The sequence below is a fragment of the Falco naumanni genome, chromosome 7 (genome assembly GCF_017639655.2).
Source record: "Falco naumanni isolate bFalNau1 chromosome 7, bFalNau1.pat, whole genome shotgun sequence".
In the NCBI taxonomy this organism is placed as follows: Eukaryota; Metazoa; Chordata; class Aves; order Falconiformes; family Falconidae; genus Falco; species Falco naumanni.
Genome location: NC_054060.1, coordinates 491,337 through 508,116, shown reverse-complemented (window position 1 = coordinate 508,116; position 16,780 = coordinate 491,337). Strand labels below are relative to the sequence as shown.

General features: G+C 54.1%; 1 protein-coding gene across 2 annotated transcripts in view; it reads left to right on the top strand.

Annotated features, from left to right (window-relative positions):
• Positions 1–16,780, top strand: part of ZNF609 (zinc finger protein 609) — a 74,614-nt gene that overhangs the window by 16,782 nt on the left and 41,052 nt on the right. For both annotated transcript variants that reach the window (XM_040599583.1, XM_040599582.1), the window contains exon 2: positions 263–1,127. In XM_040599583.1, coding sequence (XP_040455517.1) covers positions 381–1,127 — 747 coding nt within the window. In that variant the 5' untranslated portion in view covers positions 263–380. The remainder of the gene's footprint in view (positions 1–262; positions 1,128–16,780) is intronic.

Here is a 16,780-nt window from a genome sequence, read left to right as displayed (position 1 = left end):
GAGCCGTGACCTGCCAGGGCTGGTATTGATCGAGGGGACTGGTGCCAGGTGGCTGCTGCTGCGGGGATGGCTGTGGAGCAGCCCCCGGCCTCGGGTGGCAGGAGGCTGCTGCCTTGCGCTGTGTGATGGGGGATTTGGGAGGCTGGGGGCTTTCATCCTGCCCAGGACCTCTCCTGCCTGCACTGGTGGCTGCCGATGAAGGCAGATCTGTCTGCCGGGTGCTCTTTGTGTGTAACTCTGTTCTCTTTGCTCTCCCTTCCAGCAACGATGCCGTCACCTGGGAAGACCCTGATCGCCGGAAGCCCCCCAAGGATGTAGGTGACCCCCAGGGTGTGGAGGCAGGGAAGAGCCTTGAACCGTGAGGGGCTGTTAACTCTAAGATGTCCTTGAGCAGCGGAGCTTCCGGAGGGAAAGGAATTGATGCGAACCCAGTTGAGACGTACGACAGCGGGGATGAGTGGGACATTGGTGTAGGAAATCTCATCATTGACCTGGATGCTGATTTGGAGAAGGATCAGCAGAAATTGGAAATGTCGGGCTCCAAAGAGATGGGGCTCCCGGCACCCAATGCGGTGGCAACCCTACCGGATAACATCAAGTTTGTGAGTCCGGTGCCGGGCCCGCAGGGCAAGGAGGGCAAATCCAAGTCAAAAAGGAGCAAGAGTGGCAAGGACAGTGGCAAACCAACCCCAGGGACCTCCTTGTTCACTCCCAACGAGGGAACTGTTGGCAAGAAGGAGGCTCAAGGACGCTCTGGGGATGGCGCGAACTCGGGTGGCCTGGTGCCTGCTGTCACCCCGAAGGGCTCGGAGAAATCGGCCAAAGCGTCGCGCAGTGTGGCCGGCTCCAAGAAGGAGAAGGAGGGTGGCTCATCCAAAAACAAGAAGGAAAGGAGTGAGGGTGTGGGGGCTGCGGTAGAGAAGGAGCCCAGCGTGCTGCAGCCCCTGGCCCTGGCCGTGAGGGTGGGACAGTATGATGGGGGCCAGGGGACAGAGCCTGCTGCTGCCGAGCAGCTTGGGAGTATAGCTATTGACACGGGAGCTGCGCTCAATCCCTTGGGAGTTAAGTCTGAGCTGGAGGACGGGGAAAGTGAGTGCCGGCAGCTGAAGAAGGTGAAGTCAGAGAAGGTAAGAAAGGTGTCGCAGTGTGGGTGGAGGTGGTGTTGCCACTCGGCTCTGGTGGTTGCTCCTGCACCGGGATGTGCCACTGTGGATGCCAAGGGAGCAGGAGCTTATGGCGGGACAGTCTGTCTTGTGCCATTGTGGGCCAGCACTGATGTATGGCCGGTGCCTCCAAGTTCTGGTGTGAAGATGGTTAGGCTGTATGATGTACTGGGGTCTGGACACAGTGATGGGAGAGCCCCGGTCAATCTGTTGTCTGGCTTCTGGGAGCTGTGCACCAGCAAATCACCTGCAGTCGCTGTGAGTCTGAGGGCATTGTCCTGCTGTACCCTCAGGGGTTTGGGTTCTTTGATGCTGCAGTTGTGCCAGATGGATCCGAGCCTCTTCAGCTCCTATTGCTCTGCTGGAGGAGCCTGGGCTGGTGGTGAAGGTGATGTCCTGGTCCTGGGCCCGCTCCAGCTCCGGACAGGACAGGGCAGCGTCTGTTGGCCACCATGCTGTGCTTCCCTGCAGCTCCCGGAGGAATTTATTTCTGTCTGGTTGCATCATTCGCAGAGAAGGAGACCTTGACGTGTTAGTAAATGTGGGATCTGTGTGGGTGTGCAAGCAAGCACAAGGTGCATGGTTGACAGGAGTTACTGTCTCATTTCTTGGTCTGCTGTTGGTATGTGGGCTTTGTCCCACTTGTGGTGGAGACCAGCCTTGGGGCAGTGGGTTGCTGTGGGTGATTTTTTACGTGTTGCTCCTCCACTAACATGCAGCAGCGATGCTGAGACGGTGAAGCTGCTCTTCCAGATCACTGGGGGTGCAGAAAGCCCTGCCAGGGGCGTGTGGCCAGCGGGGTGGATGGCTGTCTGTGCCTCTGAGTGGCATTTGGTGCTGGGTGGCTGTGCAGCTGTTTCTGGATATGGCCACTGGAGTGGATGCTCAGTTCACTTGTTTCTTAGTCATCACAGTGGCTGATGTGATTCCTGTGGGTGGATGGGGGAAAACTTTGTGCACATGGAGCAGAAGCTCCTCCGTCCGAGTTACATGCGTGGTGTTGCGTGTCTGTGCCCATGAAGCCACACGTTTGCCGTGCACGAGGGGAGCATCACAGGCGTGTGTGCATTCAAGGTGGCTCAGGCCTATTGCTGTCAACGTGCGCTGTGTCGGGAGAGTGGCTGGGGGGGGTGTCGGGGTGTGCACTGCTGTGTTTGCAGCTGGTGGCTCCCTTAAGGGGGGGGTTTAGCTCTGGTGTGGAGATCACAGTGCTGGACACCAGGAAGGGATAGGTAAGGAATTCTTAGTGGATTTGGGAGAGTTGCTGAGATCAATGAGATGTTGTAGAGATGTGGTTTTTTTCTTCCATCTGCAAAAAGATAGAGCATAAACAGAGATAAGGGTGGTGGGGACGGCTGGCTATGGGATGGCTCTGGGAGAAGAGCTGCTAAGTAGGTTGGTGCTTCCTCCAGTCAAGAGGAAGACTCCTGGAGCAGGTGACTGAAGCCTGTAAAATTAAGGAGTGGTGTGGGGATGATGTGTTGTTTCCTTGTAACTTCTGGCAGCAGAACCAGAGTGAATGAAAACAGGAAGAGGAGCAGATGCTCTTTTGCATGATGGACTTGAATGCTGCTGCAAAAAGTTGTCAGTGCTGAAAGTTCATCAGTGCTCTGGGGCACCTGGATGGGTTTGTGGAGGAGGAACCCATCGGGGATGGGGTGGGGGTTTATAGGGCAGTGTCTTTTGGCTTGGGAAAAGCCCAAGGAGGGCTGGAGCTTGGGGAAATGGTTTGGGAAATATCTCAACATGTTTGGCTACTGTGTTCCTTCATAGCCATCTGCTGCTGGCCGCTGCCAAAGCCAGCACAGGAGCTGGCTGGACCTTTGGTTGTACCCAGCGTAGCTTTTCCTGTGTTTTTACTATTAAAGTTTTATTTCTTTCACTGATGCAGCTGCATAAACCCTCTGCAAGTAGAAATGCCAAAGTGAGGTGGGGATTATGAAGACAGGGACCAAACGTCACGGACCTCGACAGGCTTGAGGAGCGGGCCCATGCGACCCTCGTGAAGTTCAGCGAGGCCAGGTGCAAGGTCCTGCTCCTGGGTCGGGTCAGTCCCCACTGGCAGCACAGGCTGCAGGGTGGATGGTTGGAGAGCAGCCCTGCTGAGAGGGACCTGGGGACAGTGGTGGGTGATCAATTGGACATTAGCTGGCACTACGCCCTTGCAGCCCAGAAAGCCGTTGTCTCCTGGGCTGCGTAAGAAGCAGCGTGGCCAGCAGGTGGAGGGAGGTGATGTTCCCCCTCTACTCCACTCTCGTGAGACCTCACTTGGAGTATGGCACCCAGCTCCGAGATCCTCAGTGCAAGGAAGCCGTGGACTTGTTGGGGCAGGTCCAGAGGAGGGCTGTGAAGACGGTCTGAGGGCTGTAACACCTCTGCTATGGAGAGAGGCTGAGAGAGTTGGGGTTGTACAGCTGGCGAGGTGCGGGGGAGACCTTACTGTGGCTTCTCAATATGTGACAAGGGCTTCTGACAAAGACAGAGAGAGACTTTTCACGAAGATCTGTAGTGACAGGACAAGGGGCAGCAGTTTAAACTGTAAGAGGGTAGGTTTAGATTGGAAATAAGGAAAAAATGTTTTACAGTGAGGGTGGTGAGACACCGGAAGAGGTTTCCCAGAGAAGTTGTGGATGCCTCATGGTAGGAAGTTGTTTAAGGCCAGGCTGGACGGGGCTTTGGGCAACGTGATCTAGTGGAAGGTGTCCCTGCCTGTGGCAGGGGGCTTGGACTAGATGATCTTTGAAGGTCCCTTCCAACCCAAACCATTTTATCATCTGTACAGATACCCTGTGAGAATGGTTCTGCCATTTTACTTGTCTGGATTCAGGTACAACCACATTGATGAAGGCTCAGCCTGGAGGTTAAGCCCTGTTTTGAGAAGTGATTCAAGGTCTGGATCAGCAGGAAAATGTGTCACGTCTGTGCTCAGGAGGAAGCAGCTGTGTTTCGTCAGCCTCCTGAGAGCAGCTAGATGGCTTCCTTTGGGTTGGGAAGGCTGTGGCAAGGAGAAGGAAGGTGTCTGCATGGCAAGGGGTGGGAAAGAAGTTTTTATTTCTCAAAGAGCCTGAGGATGGGCTGATGGTTGGGGCAGGGTGGAGCATATAGGGGATGAGATGGGCTGTGATTTTGAGCTCCTCCTGTCTCCTGAAAGCTGCAGATATGCCCCAAACCTAGCATGTTGGAGTCCAGAGGACAAGCAAAGAGTGGAGGTGTGTGCCGGCTGTGCGAGGACAGCTCCTCCGGGGAGTGCATCAGGTGGATGAAGGCAACGGGTTCCTGCAGGCCTTGGGACAAACCCTGCCTGCCTGGGAAGTGAGAAACTTGCTCAGACCGAAACGGGAACAGCCACAATGTGACTCAGCCCAGCCTTTGGTCTCCGGCAGCTTGTCCTCTGCTTAACCCTGTGCTGCTCCTGCTTCTGTTTTGGACAGGGAGGCTGGTCTCCCTCTGGGATGAAGAGAGATAGACTGTCTCTGCCTCTGCTGGCTTCAGCCCAGGGCAGGTGATCTCCTTGTACCTGTGTGCGCACTAAGCAGTCAGCCTCCAGCCAGGAGGTGTTGTTGTATCTCCTTGGCTGGATTAAAGAGCACTTTAGTAGCGAGTATTTTTCCTTGACGAGATGCTCAGATGCTACAGTCAGCATGCCATTTGCCCCTCCTTCTGCTTTTGTTCTCTTTGAATATCTCACTGGTAGGGTTTTGCAGTCCTCCAGTCCTTGCTGGGTGTAGGGAAGAGCTTTGCTTTGGGTTTTTTCAGACGCCTTTTCCTGTCAGCAGGTGCTTAAGCTGGCGTGGTGTCCACGGGTGAGATCACCCTTGCTCCCGTGTCTGACATCACAGCGACAGAGCCTGTGGACGTGGCTCGTGGGCTCAATGGAACGTGTTTTGCTAGTGTGGTCCCGTGGCTCCTCTGTTCACTGCTTCCCAGAAACTGAATATCCCAAACACCCTTTTTCTAGGTACGTTATGTTGGCCATATCCATCCTCCTGCTGCAGCACGCCGTGGCTTGTTAAGTACCCTCCTCGAACCTGATGCCACTGGTGTGTGGGACACAAGCAGTAACTCTGCCAGGGGTGGGGCTGATCATGATGGAACCCTTGGCCATAACCCTGCTGAGACCTTCCATGGTCTCAGGGGTGGGCTGAGCAACTAGTGCAGGTTTGCCTTTGACTTTGGTTTGGTGTCTGGGCGGCTCCTTCCATCAGCCTGTGCTGCTGGAGCCCCCAGAGCTATTGGGGGGGGGGGGGGGCAGGAGTGGGAATTTAATACTTCTTGCAGCAGGGAGAGAAGTGAGCCTGTGCCGACGCACTCGTGGGTGGAGCGTGTGGACCGGCAAGGGGGTCCATGCCCGACTTGGTGGGCAGCAAGCCGTGGGTCATTGGGGATGGCTGGAGCTGAGCTGGGGTTTGGTTTGGAGGGGCAGCAGTGGTCGGGAGGGGACTGCTGCTCTCGGTGAGCAGTCGTGCTCAGCAAAATGGCCGTGCATGGAGGAGCAGCGCCGGCCGGCCTTGGGAAGCCTGTTTTCGCTGCCTGCCCCACCGGCTGCTTTCATGTGGCCGAGCTGGCCCTGGGGGCTGTTCTCTGGGGCGGCGGGTGCTCGCCTGCCAGCTCTCCATCCCGGCCTGCGGCCCGCGCCATTGCCCTCGCACCCTGCTCCTCGCACGCCGGGGTGGCCCGGCCCGGCTGGGGATGCTCAGCATTAAACAAAAGAGCCTCCCAGCTCTTGGCTCCTGCTCCGGCTTTGTTTTGATTGAGAGGTTGTTCAGCAGGAGAAGGGCGTGTTTTTTGTTTGTTTTTTTTTTTTTTTTCCTCCTCTTCTGACGAGCGTCCAGATGCAACGCTGCTGCAAACAAGGGAAAGGCAAACAGAAGCCGCTGGAGACTGGGCTCCTCTGAAAAGCCTTTCTGGGTCACGTGCGCTGCGGTTTCCAGCAGTGAGGAGGGTGGGTTTGGTCGTGTCCCTCTGCGGGAGAGGGGGTAGAAGCCACCAGTGCATTTTTTTTTCGCCCTGAATTTCCCCCCCCCCCCCCCACGGTGTGGTTATGCCCTGCGTGTTCTCCAAGCAGAGGTCCCCTGCTATGGGTGGCCCGATGGTGAGGGGCACTGCAGTGGACAGGCCCCAAAACTGGTGTGAAAATACATACCTGGTTCTGTGGGAGGACAGCATGGCATTGGAGGTGGCGCTTGAGCAGCAGCTGGGATGTCAGATGGTAGTGGAGGAAGTGGGGTGGCCACATTATGTTGGTGGCAGCTGCCAAAAAAGAAATACTCCCCAAAAATACATCTGTGGACTCTCCCTGCTGCTCGCTGTCTTGCCCAGCAGTTAGCAGTGTGGCTTTAGTGCAGTCTGTGCATACCATCTTCCCCTAAAGCCCTAGAGGCAGATCTGCACAGGGTCTTAAGCACTGTTCCTACAGCTGGGACTGTCCTAGCCTGACTGGGACATGGCAGGACCCCTCCAGGTGATAGGTGTCCCCCACTCATTAATTCTTTACCTGGAATTGAAGCATGATTACTCTTTTAAAAAAAACAAGCCACCTATTTTTGGTGGGAGGGATGAGGTTTGGTGTGGGTTGGGGTGAAGGGATGCTTGGATGACTCCGTCTTGAAGAGGTGAGATCTTCCTGGAAGGCAGTAGCTCTGTTAGCTGCAAGCCCCATGGGAGATGGCCATCCTGGGGACGTTTCTATATGATGGATATTCCATTTGCTTCCGGCTTTGCACCTGAAAGAGAATGATGCTCTCTGCAGAGCCTGGAGACCATCGTGGGCTTGGCCCCAACCTGACCACAGTGGCAGCTCCTTGCACTTGGCTGTGGGCATGTAGCTGCTAATCCTGTGCTGCTGCCTTACGTTGTCCTTCTGGTGGGTATAAAGGGCTCTTCTGTCATGGTATCCTGGTCATTACCAGCATCTTGATGTTCCTTTAGTGCTCGTCCTCTCCTCCTTTGCTAGCTGGTGGTGCACCAGTACAGCAGTGCAGCTGGTTCACCTTGCTCAGAGCCTCCAGCTCTGCTGTCCATGCATCCTTTTAGGACTTGATCTCACCCTCCACTGGCAGCTCTTTGTGTCTTACGGCCGTACAAAATGGTTCAGATGCGTTTTATCATTGAGCTCCCTGAGGAATGGCATGGGAGCAGGGAGCCACCGTGCCGAGGGCTTGAGCCAGTTGTGTGCCAAGCACCTTCTGTGCTTGCAGAAAAACCTAATGCACCAAAACAGCTTTTCCCACCCCAGATGTGAAGACGTTTGATGTGAGGCTTTGGCAAGACCCGAGCTGCTCCGACCCAAGGTTCCCATCGAGGTGAGGATGAAGAGAGGTCCTCTGCGCTGGAGGTGGTGCTTTAGGAAGCAGAGTCGCTTGATGTGGGACTAAGCCAGGATGGGGTGTTGTGGGCTGGTCCCAGCCTCGTGCTTCAAAGGCATGCTTGTGATTTTGACCCAGATGTGATGGGTAGTGCCTGGCATGGCTTTCCTTGTCTCGGGGCCAGTCTGGGTGGAGAAACTCCCAGTGGAGGTGTTTTGGTGGAAACAGTTTTTGCTTTACAGGCTCTCCAAAGCTTGCTCCGTCCATCCCTTCAGACCTGGCATTAATCCTACACTTTGTTTTCCCCAGGGATTTTTGGGGCATGAGGAAAGCCCCCAGCACTTGGGGTAGGGGCCTGCTTGAACCAAACACCCCAGGCAGAAGCTGCGCTCCTGCCGTCCCGTGCTGCTTCCCATCGCTTGCTCCACAGGGCTTGGCTCTTTCTGGAGAACAGCGCTGGCAGCTCGGGGAAGTGGTGGCAGGGCGCAGGCAGCTGCCGGCTCGTGCCTGCTCCTCTTGCCATGGTTTTTTTTCTCCAGCCATGCTGGAATCAGCCGCCTCCAGAGCTGCTGACAGGGCTGTGTGGGGAGGCCTTGGGAATTACACCACTTGTTTCCTTATCGTCCCGGACCTGCTGCCCGGAGCCTTCTGCTCTAGGAACAAGGCAAGAAGGGGGCACGCAGCCAACATGTGTCAAGAGCTACAAAGGAGGAAATTGGCCTCGTTCACTTAAAACTGTGGGGTTAGTCTTTGAGTTTTGGCTCCTGCTGAGAGGTTATTTATATGTGGGCTATTTTTTTTTTTTTTTTTTTTTTTTAATAACCGCTGGATGTAGCAGGCTGGGAGTTTCAGCTGATACCACCTCTGAAGATTTTATAAAGGAAAAATTGCATCTCTCCCTGTTTGCTTTCCCAGCTGGCAGCGTTAGGAAGGACTAGTTAAGGGGGTGAGTTAGTTTTGATGTCTGACCCATTGGCACTGCTGTGTCCTGTTCAATAGGTGGTTGTGCTGAATGCAGCTCTGTCTCTGCCAGGGTGGGAAGCAGGACCTGCGGCTCCCCATCAAGGACATGGCAGTAGGAAACTGAGCTGGGCCAGGAAGGCAGAGAAAACATCTCCTCATTCCCAAAGCACTAGAGCAGAATGACAGGATGCTAACGAGGAGGCTGGTGGGCGTGGGATGGCTCCTTCTTGGTGGGATCCGGCACTGCTTCCTTGGTGTAAGCAAGCTGCAAATCTGCTCCCTTGACGCTTTGATAAGAGGTTCTGGTGAAAAGGCTGTCGGGTGATTGATCCTGCTGACTCACGGACCCAATTTCTCCTCTGGTGGAGATGGTAACTGCTTGAGATGGGTCAGATTTGGAGGCTAACTGGCCTGGTAGACTCTTTTGTATGTGTTGCCTTGCTTCCAGGCTGGTAGTGGCTGCTTATTAGCCTAATGACCCCAGTTACCCAGCACCATTTATTTGCCTGAGTGAGATTTCTTTAAAGGAAGATCCGCATGTCTCAAGTGCTGCACGACCCCAAAGGCTTCGAAACCTGCGGCCCTGCCAGGGAGCTGATGCAAGGGGAGTGTGCCAGGAGTAACCCACTAATGAGCAGAGCTGCTCCTCCACGTGGCAGCTAGGGAGGCTGCTGGAAAGGGCTGCGGAGCAAAGCGCTGCCTGCTTTCCCCTGCCTCTGCTTTTAAGGCTGGTTTGTTAGGGATTTGCCACCTTTTCCCAGGCACAGTGTCTTCTGTGCTGCTGCTTTCCCATTGTTTGCTGTGCAAACACGGTGCTGTGTTGCTCTGCTGCTGCTCTTGAGGATTCTTTAGGCTGGAGTTGTGAAGTCCATCTTCCCTGCGAGTCCTTGTGTGCAGGCAACCTTGGAGGTGTGCTGGGTGAGAGGGCACCCAGATGTTCAGGGCTGATGGCAGGCAGCTCCCCTGTGCGGGATAAAGGGCAGCTGGTGATTGCAGTGATGTTCCTGCCTCCTGGTGATTGATGTCTGGAGCTTGAATCCTCATTGGGCTGCAAGAGGAAAGCCACCTCAGGTCTGGTAGATGTTGAGCCAGCAGCTGGAGTCGGAGAGCAGGGGAGAGCAGCCCATGGCTGGAAAGAAATCACTGGGCTCCAAAATGATTTAAAGCTACCAGCAGCCTGATGATATGTTGTATTTGGTGACAACATCTGCTCAAATTGTTCCTGTCCCTGTTAGTCATTTCTGCCCACGGACCAGATTGGGGAACTGATCTGATGTAAATAAATGTGTTTGGGGTTTTCTAGGGTGAGCTCAGGTTGTGGGCTGGCATGGGTGTGTAAGTGGGCATGCTGTGCTGCTGGGACGGGTGGGATCATGGGCAGTGGGGGTGCTGCCTTGGGCTGGAGATGGGGACTCGCTCAGAGTGGTGCTGTGCTGTAAGGGGCTGGGGGCTCTGCCTGACCACCAGCCTCTCGCAGGGCTCACGGTGACTTTGGCCAGCACCACTCAACCCAGGAGGGCATGTGGGGCCTGTGCTTCCATCTCTTGTCCTTCCATGCCCACAGCCTTGCCCCTGGCCCGCTGAACAGTGCAGGCTCCATCCCAGCAAGCTGCAGACAGGATAAATCCCTTTGCAGGAAGACATTAACTACAAAGCTTTTATAAGGTGTGGTAATGGCATATGCTTATATATGCTGATGTTTCCCCCATGCTTGACACTGGAATTGGTTTAAAATGTGGTAAGTGTCTGGATTTATTTTAAAATACTGTCCGGCCTTTGGTTGCTTGGGGTCTCTTGATGCATGCCGTAATGAATGATGTGGAAAGCTCACCTACTTGCAGATTTAAGCTTTAATTCTGGTTGCAACGTCAAGGTCACTACACTTTACATCCCATCAAGTGGACAGGGTTGTGATACAACTCGGAAGCACTTTTTGTCCACTGGCGAGGGAGCAAGAGGGACCCATCGAGGCTCTTGGCTGCCTTTCCTTGATGTGAATGCTGGAGCCTCCATGCCTCAGTTTCCCCCATCCTCCACATGGATCGCATGCTCCCGTTAGGCACGAGAGTGGACTTTGTTGGGGGGAACACCTGAGCTGCTCTGAGTGGAGAAGGCACCATTATGGCTACAAATCCCGTGGTTGTGGTGGTGGGTTGTTTTGTGTTTGTTTTTTTGTTGGGTTTTTTTTTTTTTTTTCCCCAAACCAGAAAGTAATTTCATTCTGGGAAGCTCGCTTCCCCAATTAACTATGTAAATTCAATGTTGTGATTTTGTTCCCCAGGTGCAATGCAAACGAGCACCGTTCCCAGACTCCCCCTGCTCACCCTCCCATCCCTCCAGTCGTTGGGATGCAGGAACACTGCCTCCTGCACTGGGAACGGCCCGGCTCATCTGTTTAACAGATAGATGTGAACTGTGTGCCGTATGGCTGGTGGCTGCTGTCCTTGGGCTCAGCCCTTGGAAGAGGACCCTGGAGCTGGGGCTTGGTCCTGGGTTCAAGCCCATTGCCGGCCAGGCTGGAGCCGGGGGAGCTGCACCCACCCTGCAGGTTGCCCATTGATGGTGGGGAGTGCTGTCTGAAAGGGGCTGGTTCCCTGGGGAGGGTGGCCCAAATCTAATCGGTAGTGCTGAAGCTGGCGTGGGTGCTGGGGTGCTGCATGGCTGGTGTGGTGTGGCGAAGAGGCTGCAATGTCCTTGTCCTACGCTGAGCGTGGTGCGTGCCAAGAGCCGCAGCTCCTGTGATTATACCAGCTCAAGCAAGTGTTTCCAGCTGGCACTGCCCTGCCAGCTTGGGATCCTGACCCACCCTCCCCAGGGGGACGTGCAGCCCCAGGTCTCTGCGCCCATGTCCCCTTGACCCGCCATGGCATAGGCAAGAGAGGCCCTTTGCAAGAAGGGAGCAAAGCTGGGGGGGGGTGGGGGGGTGGGGGAGGGGCGTCGGGGCTGGAGTGAGCTCCAGCAGTGGAGCAGGGAAGGGAGGTTTGGAAGGACAGGAAAGAGCTGGGGCTGGGCCGGGGGCCGGGGGAGATGGCTTTCGAGGCTGAAAAGGATCCTGTAAGGAGAGGGTGGCCAGGCGCCAGCCAGCTCTTTGAGGTGGTAACTTAAGTCATCAAGAATGGCTGGTGCGCGCTGGCAAAGCCTCTCCCGTCCGGGCGCTGGGGGGACCAGGCGCTGGGGGGACGAGCAGGGCTATAGAATGCCTTGTAAGCAGAGCAGCGTTCTAGGGCTTTGAGTGCTGTTTGCTGTTCTGTGGCTTGGAGGGGAGGAAGGCAACCGTGTATATATATCACAGAGCCATGCAGTTTGCTAACAGGAAAGTTTCTTTTTTTGCTTACCATTAACATTTCAAGGTATAGGAACTCTTTAGGTATTTAGAGTTTTATGGTCTTCCAGGCTGGCTATTAATACCCTGCTTTGTGTACAGGGTGAAGGGAGCTGAAGGGCCTGAGCTTTGAATGTTCCTCTGAAGGAAACCAGACTTTTGGTAGAAACCCTACGGCTGCAAGCAGAGCATTTCTCAGCTGCCCTGACCTAGGGGGAAGAGTTAGAGCCCCTCCCTAGCCAGGGGGGCGGATGGTTCAGCTCTGAGGTTGTGCTCTGCAGGGACTGGATCTTAGGTCTGAAAAGCAAAGGCTGCGTGTGAGACCACCCTCTGGCGTAAGGGTGACCAGACATGCCATGGCTTTGCCAGATCGCTGCCTGATTATTTTGTGGAGGAGCCACATCCCAGGAGAAGGCCCTGCTTTTGAGGGGCTCGCAGCCTGTGCTCCTCTGCTCCATCCTGCAGACCGAGAGGACAGGAGCAGTTGGCGCTCCGTCTGGTAGGTAACTCAGCCGTAGCCATGGTAGCTTGGACCAGCTCGTGTCCTGTCCATGTGGTCTCTGTAAGTAGGTTCAGCATTTACCTGTTCCCCCAAGGGTGTGAAAAGGTGCATGGTGTTAAAAATTGGAAGTTTTGGGATTTCCGGGATGTGTGCTCGGCAGCAGTGCCTTGGCTCCTGGCAGGAGCACCTCCCTCTGTGGGGCCCTTCAAAGGCGGAAGCCACAGTGGAGAGGGCAGCGGCAGATCCAGTTCTGGTTTTTCTTGTTGTGTGAACAGAAGCTGTTTTGGGGTTCCCTTTGCACTGCCTGTTTCACTGCCTCTGTACCCAATGCTCCCAGCGTGCCTGAGCCCTGGGGCCCATTCCTGCAGGGAAGGGGCTCTCCTCGCCTGCTGTTGGCTGGGAGAAGAGGACAAGTGAGATGCACCACATCTTTGTGGCATCCTGACAGTCTCCAGCCTTTGGCTGCAGGAATGAGAGCAACCAGATTTGCAGGTGCCTGTTGTTTCTACAGCAAGAAACCAATGGCTTCATCCTCCAGGCCACTGAAGCAGACAGATTTTGTGGGAAAGCTGGGGATCCAATTTGGTGCAGATCCCAAGCTGGTAGCACAAGGAGCCCGTGATGAGAGGTTGGCTCCTCTTTCAAAGCCACTGTCATAAAGTGGAGTGTGTTGGTTTGAGGTGGTGGGCTGGGGTTTTGGTAAAATGAACAAACCTAGGCATGGAGATCTGTGTTACAGGGCTGTGCTCTGCTCCTTATCCACTGCCCTGCTGTTGTGTGTTGCCCAACAGCCTTTGGAAACCATCCTCCCTGGTCAACCCATTTCAAACGCGGCATAAAGCAGCGCCTGGCGAGAGGTGCCTCAGCAGCCCACGTCAGCTGAGCGATTCCAGACTCCCACCAGCGAGCAAGGCCACTAAACCCCAGTCTCCTCTGGGAACTGATGGTCTGATATGGGAGATGGGAAGAGAATCGCTTTCAATTGGACGAGCTGGTGTGGGAGACTCGGATGGCCTGGCTGCATCTGTGGCTGTTAGCTCCAGCACTCGGTGCCACTCTCGGGTCTGCTTTACTTTTCAGTGCTAGGAAATTGAATGAAGAGAAAACCACTTAGGAGGATTTTAATCAGAACTTGGCAGAAGAACTTGAGGAAACTCAAGAAATCTTCTGACATCTGGCTTCAAGCTGGGATTGCTGATGAATGGAAAGGGCAAAGATGAGACCATGGCTCGGGTGGGTTGGATTTCTTCTGGCCCGTTTAATGGGATCATGTTAGCGTTCCTGCCCCTGTGGGCTGGGTGAGGAGGGAGAAAATAAGCCTTCTTCAGCGTGCTGGAGACTGGCTGTCAGCTGGAAATGAAGCAGAGTCCTCGGGGAGCAGTTGATGAAAGTCATCCCAGAGCCGCTGAAGGTGGCCAGTCTGGCTTAGGAGAGATTGCTTAATTTATAGTAATAGTGGCCTTGCAGTAGTGTGATGCAATTGGACTTCTTCAAGAAGATGACCTCGACAGGCTTGAGGAGCGGGCCCATGCGAACCTCGTGAAGTTCAGCGAGGCCAGGTGCAAGGTCCTGCTCCTGGGTCGGGTCAGTCCCCACTGGCAGCACAGGCTGCAGGGTGGATGGTTGGAGAGCAGCCCTGCTGAGAGGGACCTGGGGACAGTGGTGGGTGATCAATTGGACATTAGCTGGCACTACGCCCTTGCAGCCCAGAAAGCCGTTGTCTCCTGGGCTGCATAAGAAGCAGCGTGGCCAGCAGGTGGAGGGAGGTGATGTTCCCCCTCTACTCCACTCTCGTGAGACCTCACTTGGAGTATGGCACCCAGCTCCGAGATCCTCAGTGCAAGGAAGCCGTGGACTTGTTGGGGCAGGTCCAGAGGAGGGCTGTGAAGACGGTCTGAGGGCTGTAACACCTCTGCTATGGAGAGAGGCTGAGAGAGTTGGGGTTGTACAGCTGGCGAGGTGCGGGGGAGACCTTACTGTGGCTTCTCAATATGTGACAAGGGCTTCTGACAAAGACAGAGAGAGACTTTTCACGAAGATCTGTAGTGACAGGACAAGGGGCAGCAGTTTAAACTGTAAGAGGGTAGGTTTAGATTGGAAATAAGGAAAAAATGTTTTACAGTGAGGGTGGTGAGACACCGGAAGAGGTTTCCCAGAGAAGTTGTGGATGCCTCATGGTAGGAAGTTGTTTAAGGCCAGGCTGGACGGGGCTTTGGGCAATGTGATCTAGTGGAAGGTGTCCCTGCCTGTGGCAGGGGGCTTGGACTAGATGATCTTTGAAGGTCCCTTCCAACCCAAACCATTCTGTGATTCTGTGGTGCAAAGTTGTTGATGGTAATGGTAAATGCTGTTGGGAGTGAGAAATGCTGCTGTGAGGTTCAAAGATCTCATGGGTGACCTCTGGGTTCTAACTGAGGCATGCGTGAGGGGTGGCTTGTTGCTTGGATAAACCTGTTGCTGTGGTGGGGTTTTAATCTCAGCTCCCCAGAACGTTGCTTAGAGCTGATGGTAAGTTCCCCATAACATCTTCTCAGCTCAAGTTTCTCATTTAGGGGTTTGGCTCAGTTGTCACTCCTTCTGTAAACTGTTATTTTGGAAAATTTGATTAAAAATCCATTGAGTGGTATGAGTAACTTGACCATTTAGGGGAAGGAGAGCTGCAGGAGCGATTCTTGTGTGCGTGTCCTGCAGGTGGGTAACCCAAAACAACATTTGTTTTCTTATTCCAGGCGAGGTGAGCATGTAGTTTTGGTTGAGTGTGGGTCTGGCGCAGCTGCACCCCTCCTAAGTTGTGTTTGTTTGTAAAGGGCTCTTCAAGACTGCGTTGCACCATTGCTTTTAGTTAGTTTTATTGATATTCCAACATCTGGACTGTTTTCCTAAACGTGCTTTTATCCAAGAAGAGGTTAAGGAGTGAGACCTCTAAAGCTGCCAAAAATAATCTTTGCTTGAGACTAAGTACCGCTTTCGGGACTTTCTCTTGTAAAACAATTTGTGGGTGAGCACAATGAACAACCCTAGGAAGCCCCCAGATGCTCCAGCTGGTTGTTGCTGCTGGGGGTTATAGGACTATAAATTCTCCCTGAGAGTGTTTGAGTTTGTCATGTGCTGCATGAGATGATCTAATAGCCATTAGGGAAGTTGCAGGAAATTGTGGTTGAGGTGACTGAATCCTTGAGAGGAGGGATCTGCATGCACATGGTTGGGTCGATGGGAACAGTGTGGAACCTGCTGATGCGCTCCTACATCTTCCTCGGGCCCCCCCCCCCCCCCCCCCCCCCCCCCCCCCCCCCCGCAACGAATTGCTCTTGCCAGACATCTGATCCTGTGACAAGCTGACATAACAAGCCTGATAGCTGGCATCGCTTCAGGTGTTGAGGTTGCAATGGTGACAATGTGATACAGATGATCTTTGAGGTATTGTATGAAGAGCCATCTGAAAAGCAGGTTGGTGCAGCACTGGAGTTGTGTTTGGCTCTCAGCACCTGGGAAGTGCAGAGCTAAGCTGAGTGCAGCAGCCTTAACTCTGCCCCCTTCCTCATGCTCCTTCTGGCAGTGTTTTTGCTAAAAATCACACGTCCGTATGCTGTGACTTTGTTTGACAACTTGTGCAGGAAAAGGAGCTACACTTCTTCTTAGATGAGACATGTAGGTATACGTGTCATGTGTTCTCCAAAGTTCTGTGGCCATGAAGCAAAATATGTTTTTGATGCCATCTGCTTCATAGAGGGCAGAGTTAGATCTGCTGGAGGAAGCTTGACGTGCTTCCCTGCCTTGCTTGGGATCCAGCCCTGGCTTTGTGCTGTACTGTGCCTCTCTTGAAGGACCTGGGATTGGTTGTGTTGGGTCAGCTCAGTTAATTCACAATTAACTGAATACAGACAACTCTTAAGGCACTCTTAAGAAAAGTATGCTTGTAGGAGGACTTTCTTCTGAATCTCTTGGGTGCTGGCTTGCATCTGTCAAGCCTTAGGGTTCATGTTTTGTAGGTGGGGCGTTCCTGGTGAGAACATTGGTGGCTGTCATGTCCTGTTGAGTAATATGCAAAGCTAGGCCTTGAATGTGCTACTGCTTGAGTTCATTTAAAACAACCAGCAGTTTTGGAGGGAGCAGGAGCGAAAGGTGAGTGCAACCAGGGGGTGACATCACTGCCATGAGCAGGGGATTAGAGTCATGACCAATGGCCTTGACTCCATAAACAGTTTTGATGCTGACTTGGAGGAGGTTGTATTGGTGGGACAGCATGTTCCTTCTTGGGCACTTCTCCGGGCTCTAGAAACATGAACTCTGGAAAGCACCACCAGGCTTGGTGGCTTTGCCCGCAGAGCTTGTTCCAAGTCCCAGGATGGCTGAATGCCTCCATGCTGGCTGGGAGCCGTGCTGGCTCCTGCCTGGGGTTGTGGGGAGTAGGGCAGGATGGGAAACCTGGCTCTGGAGACTCACTGGAGGGCCCCAGCTGGCTTGTAACCTGTTGGGGCTGAAAGCAGCCACTTTTCCATCTAGGCCAAGAATTTGTAGGGGCTTA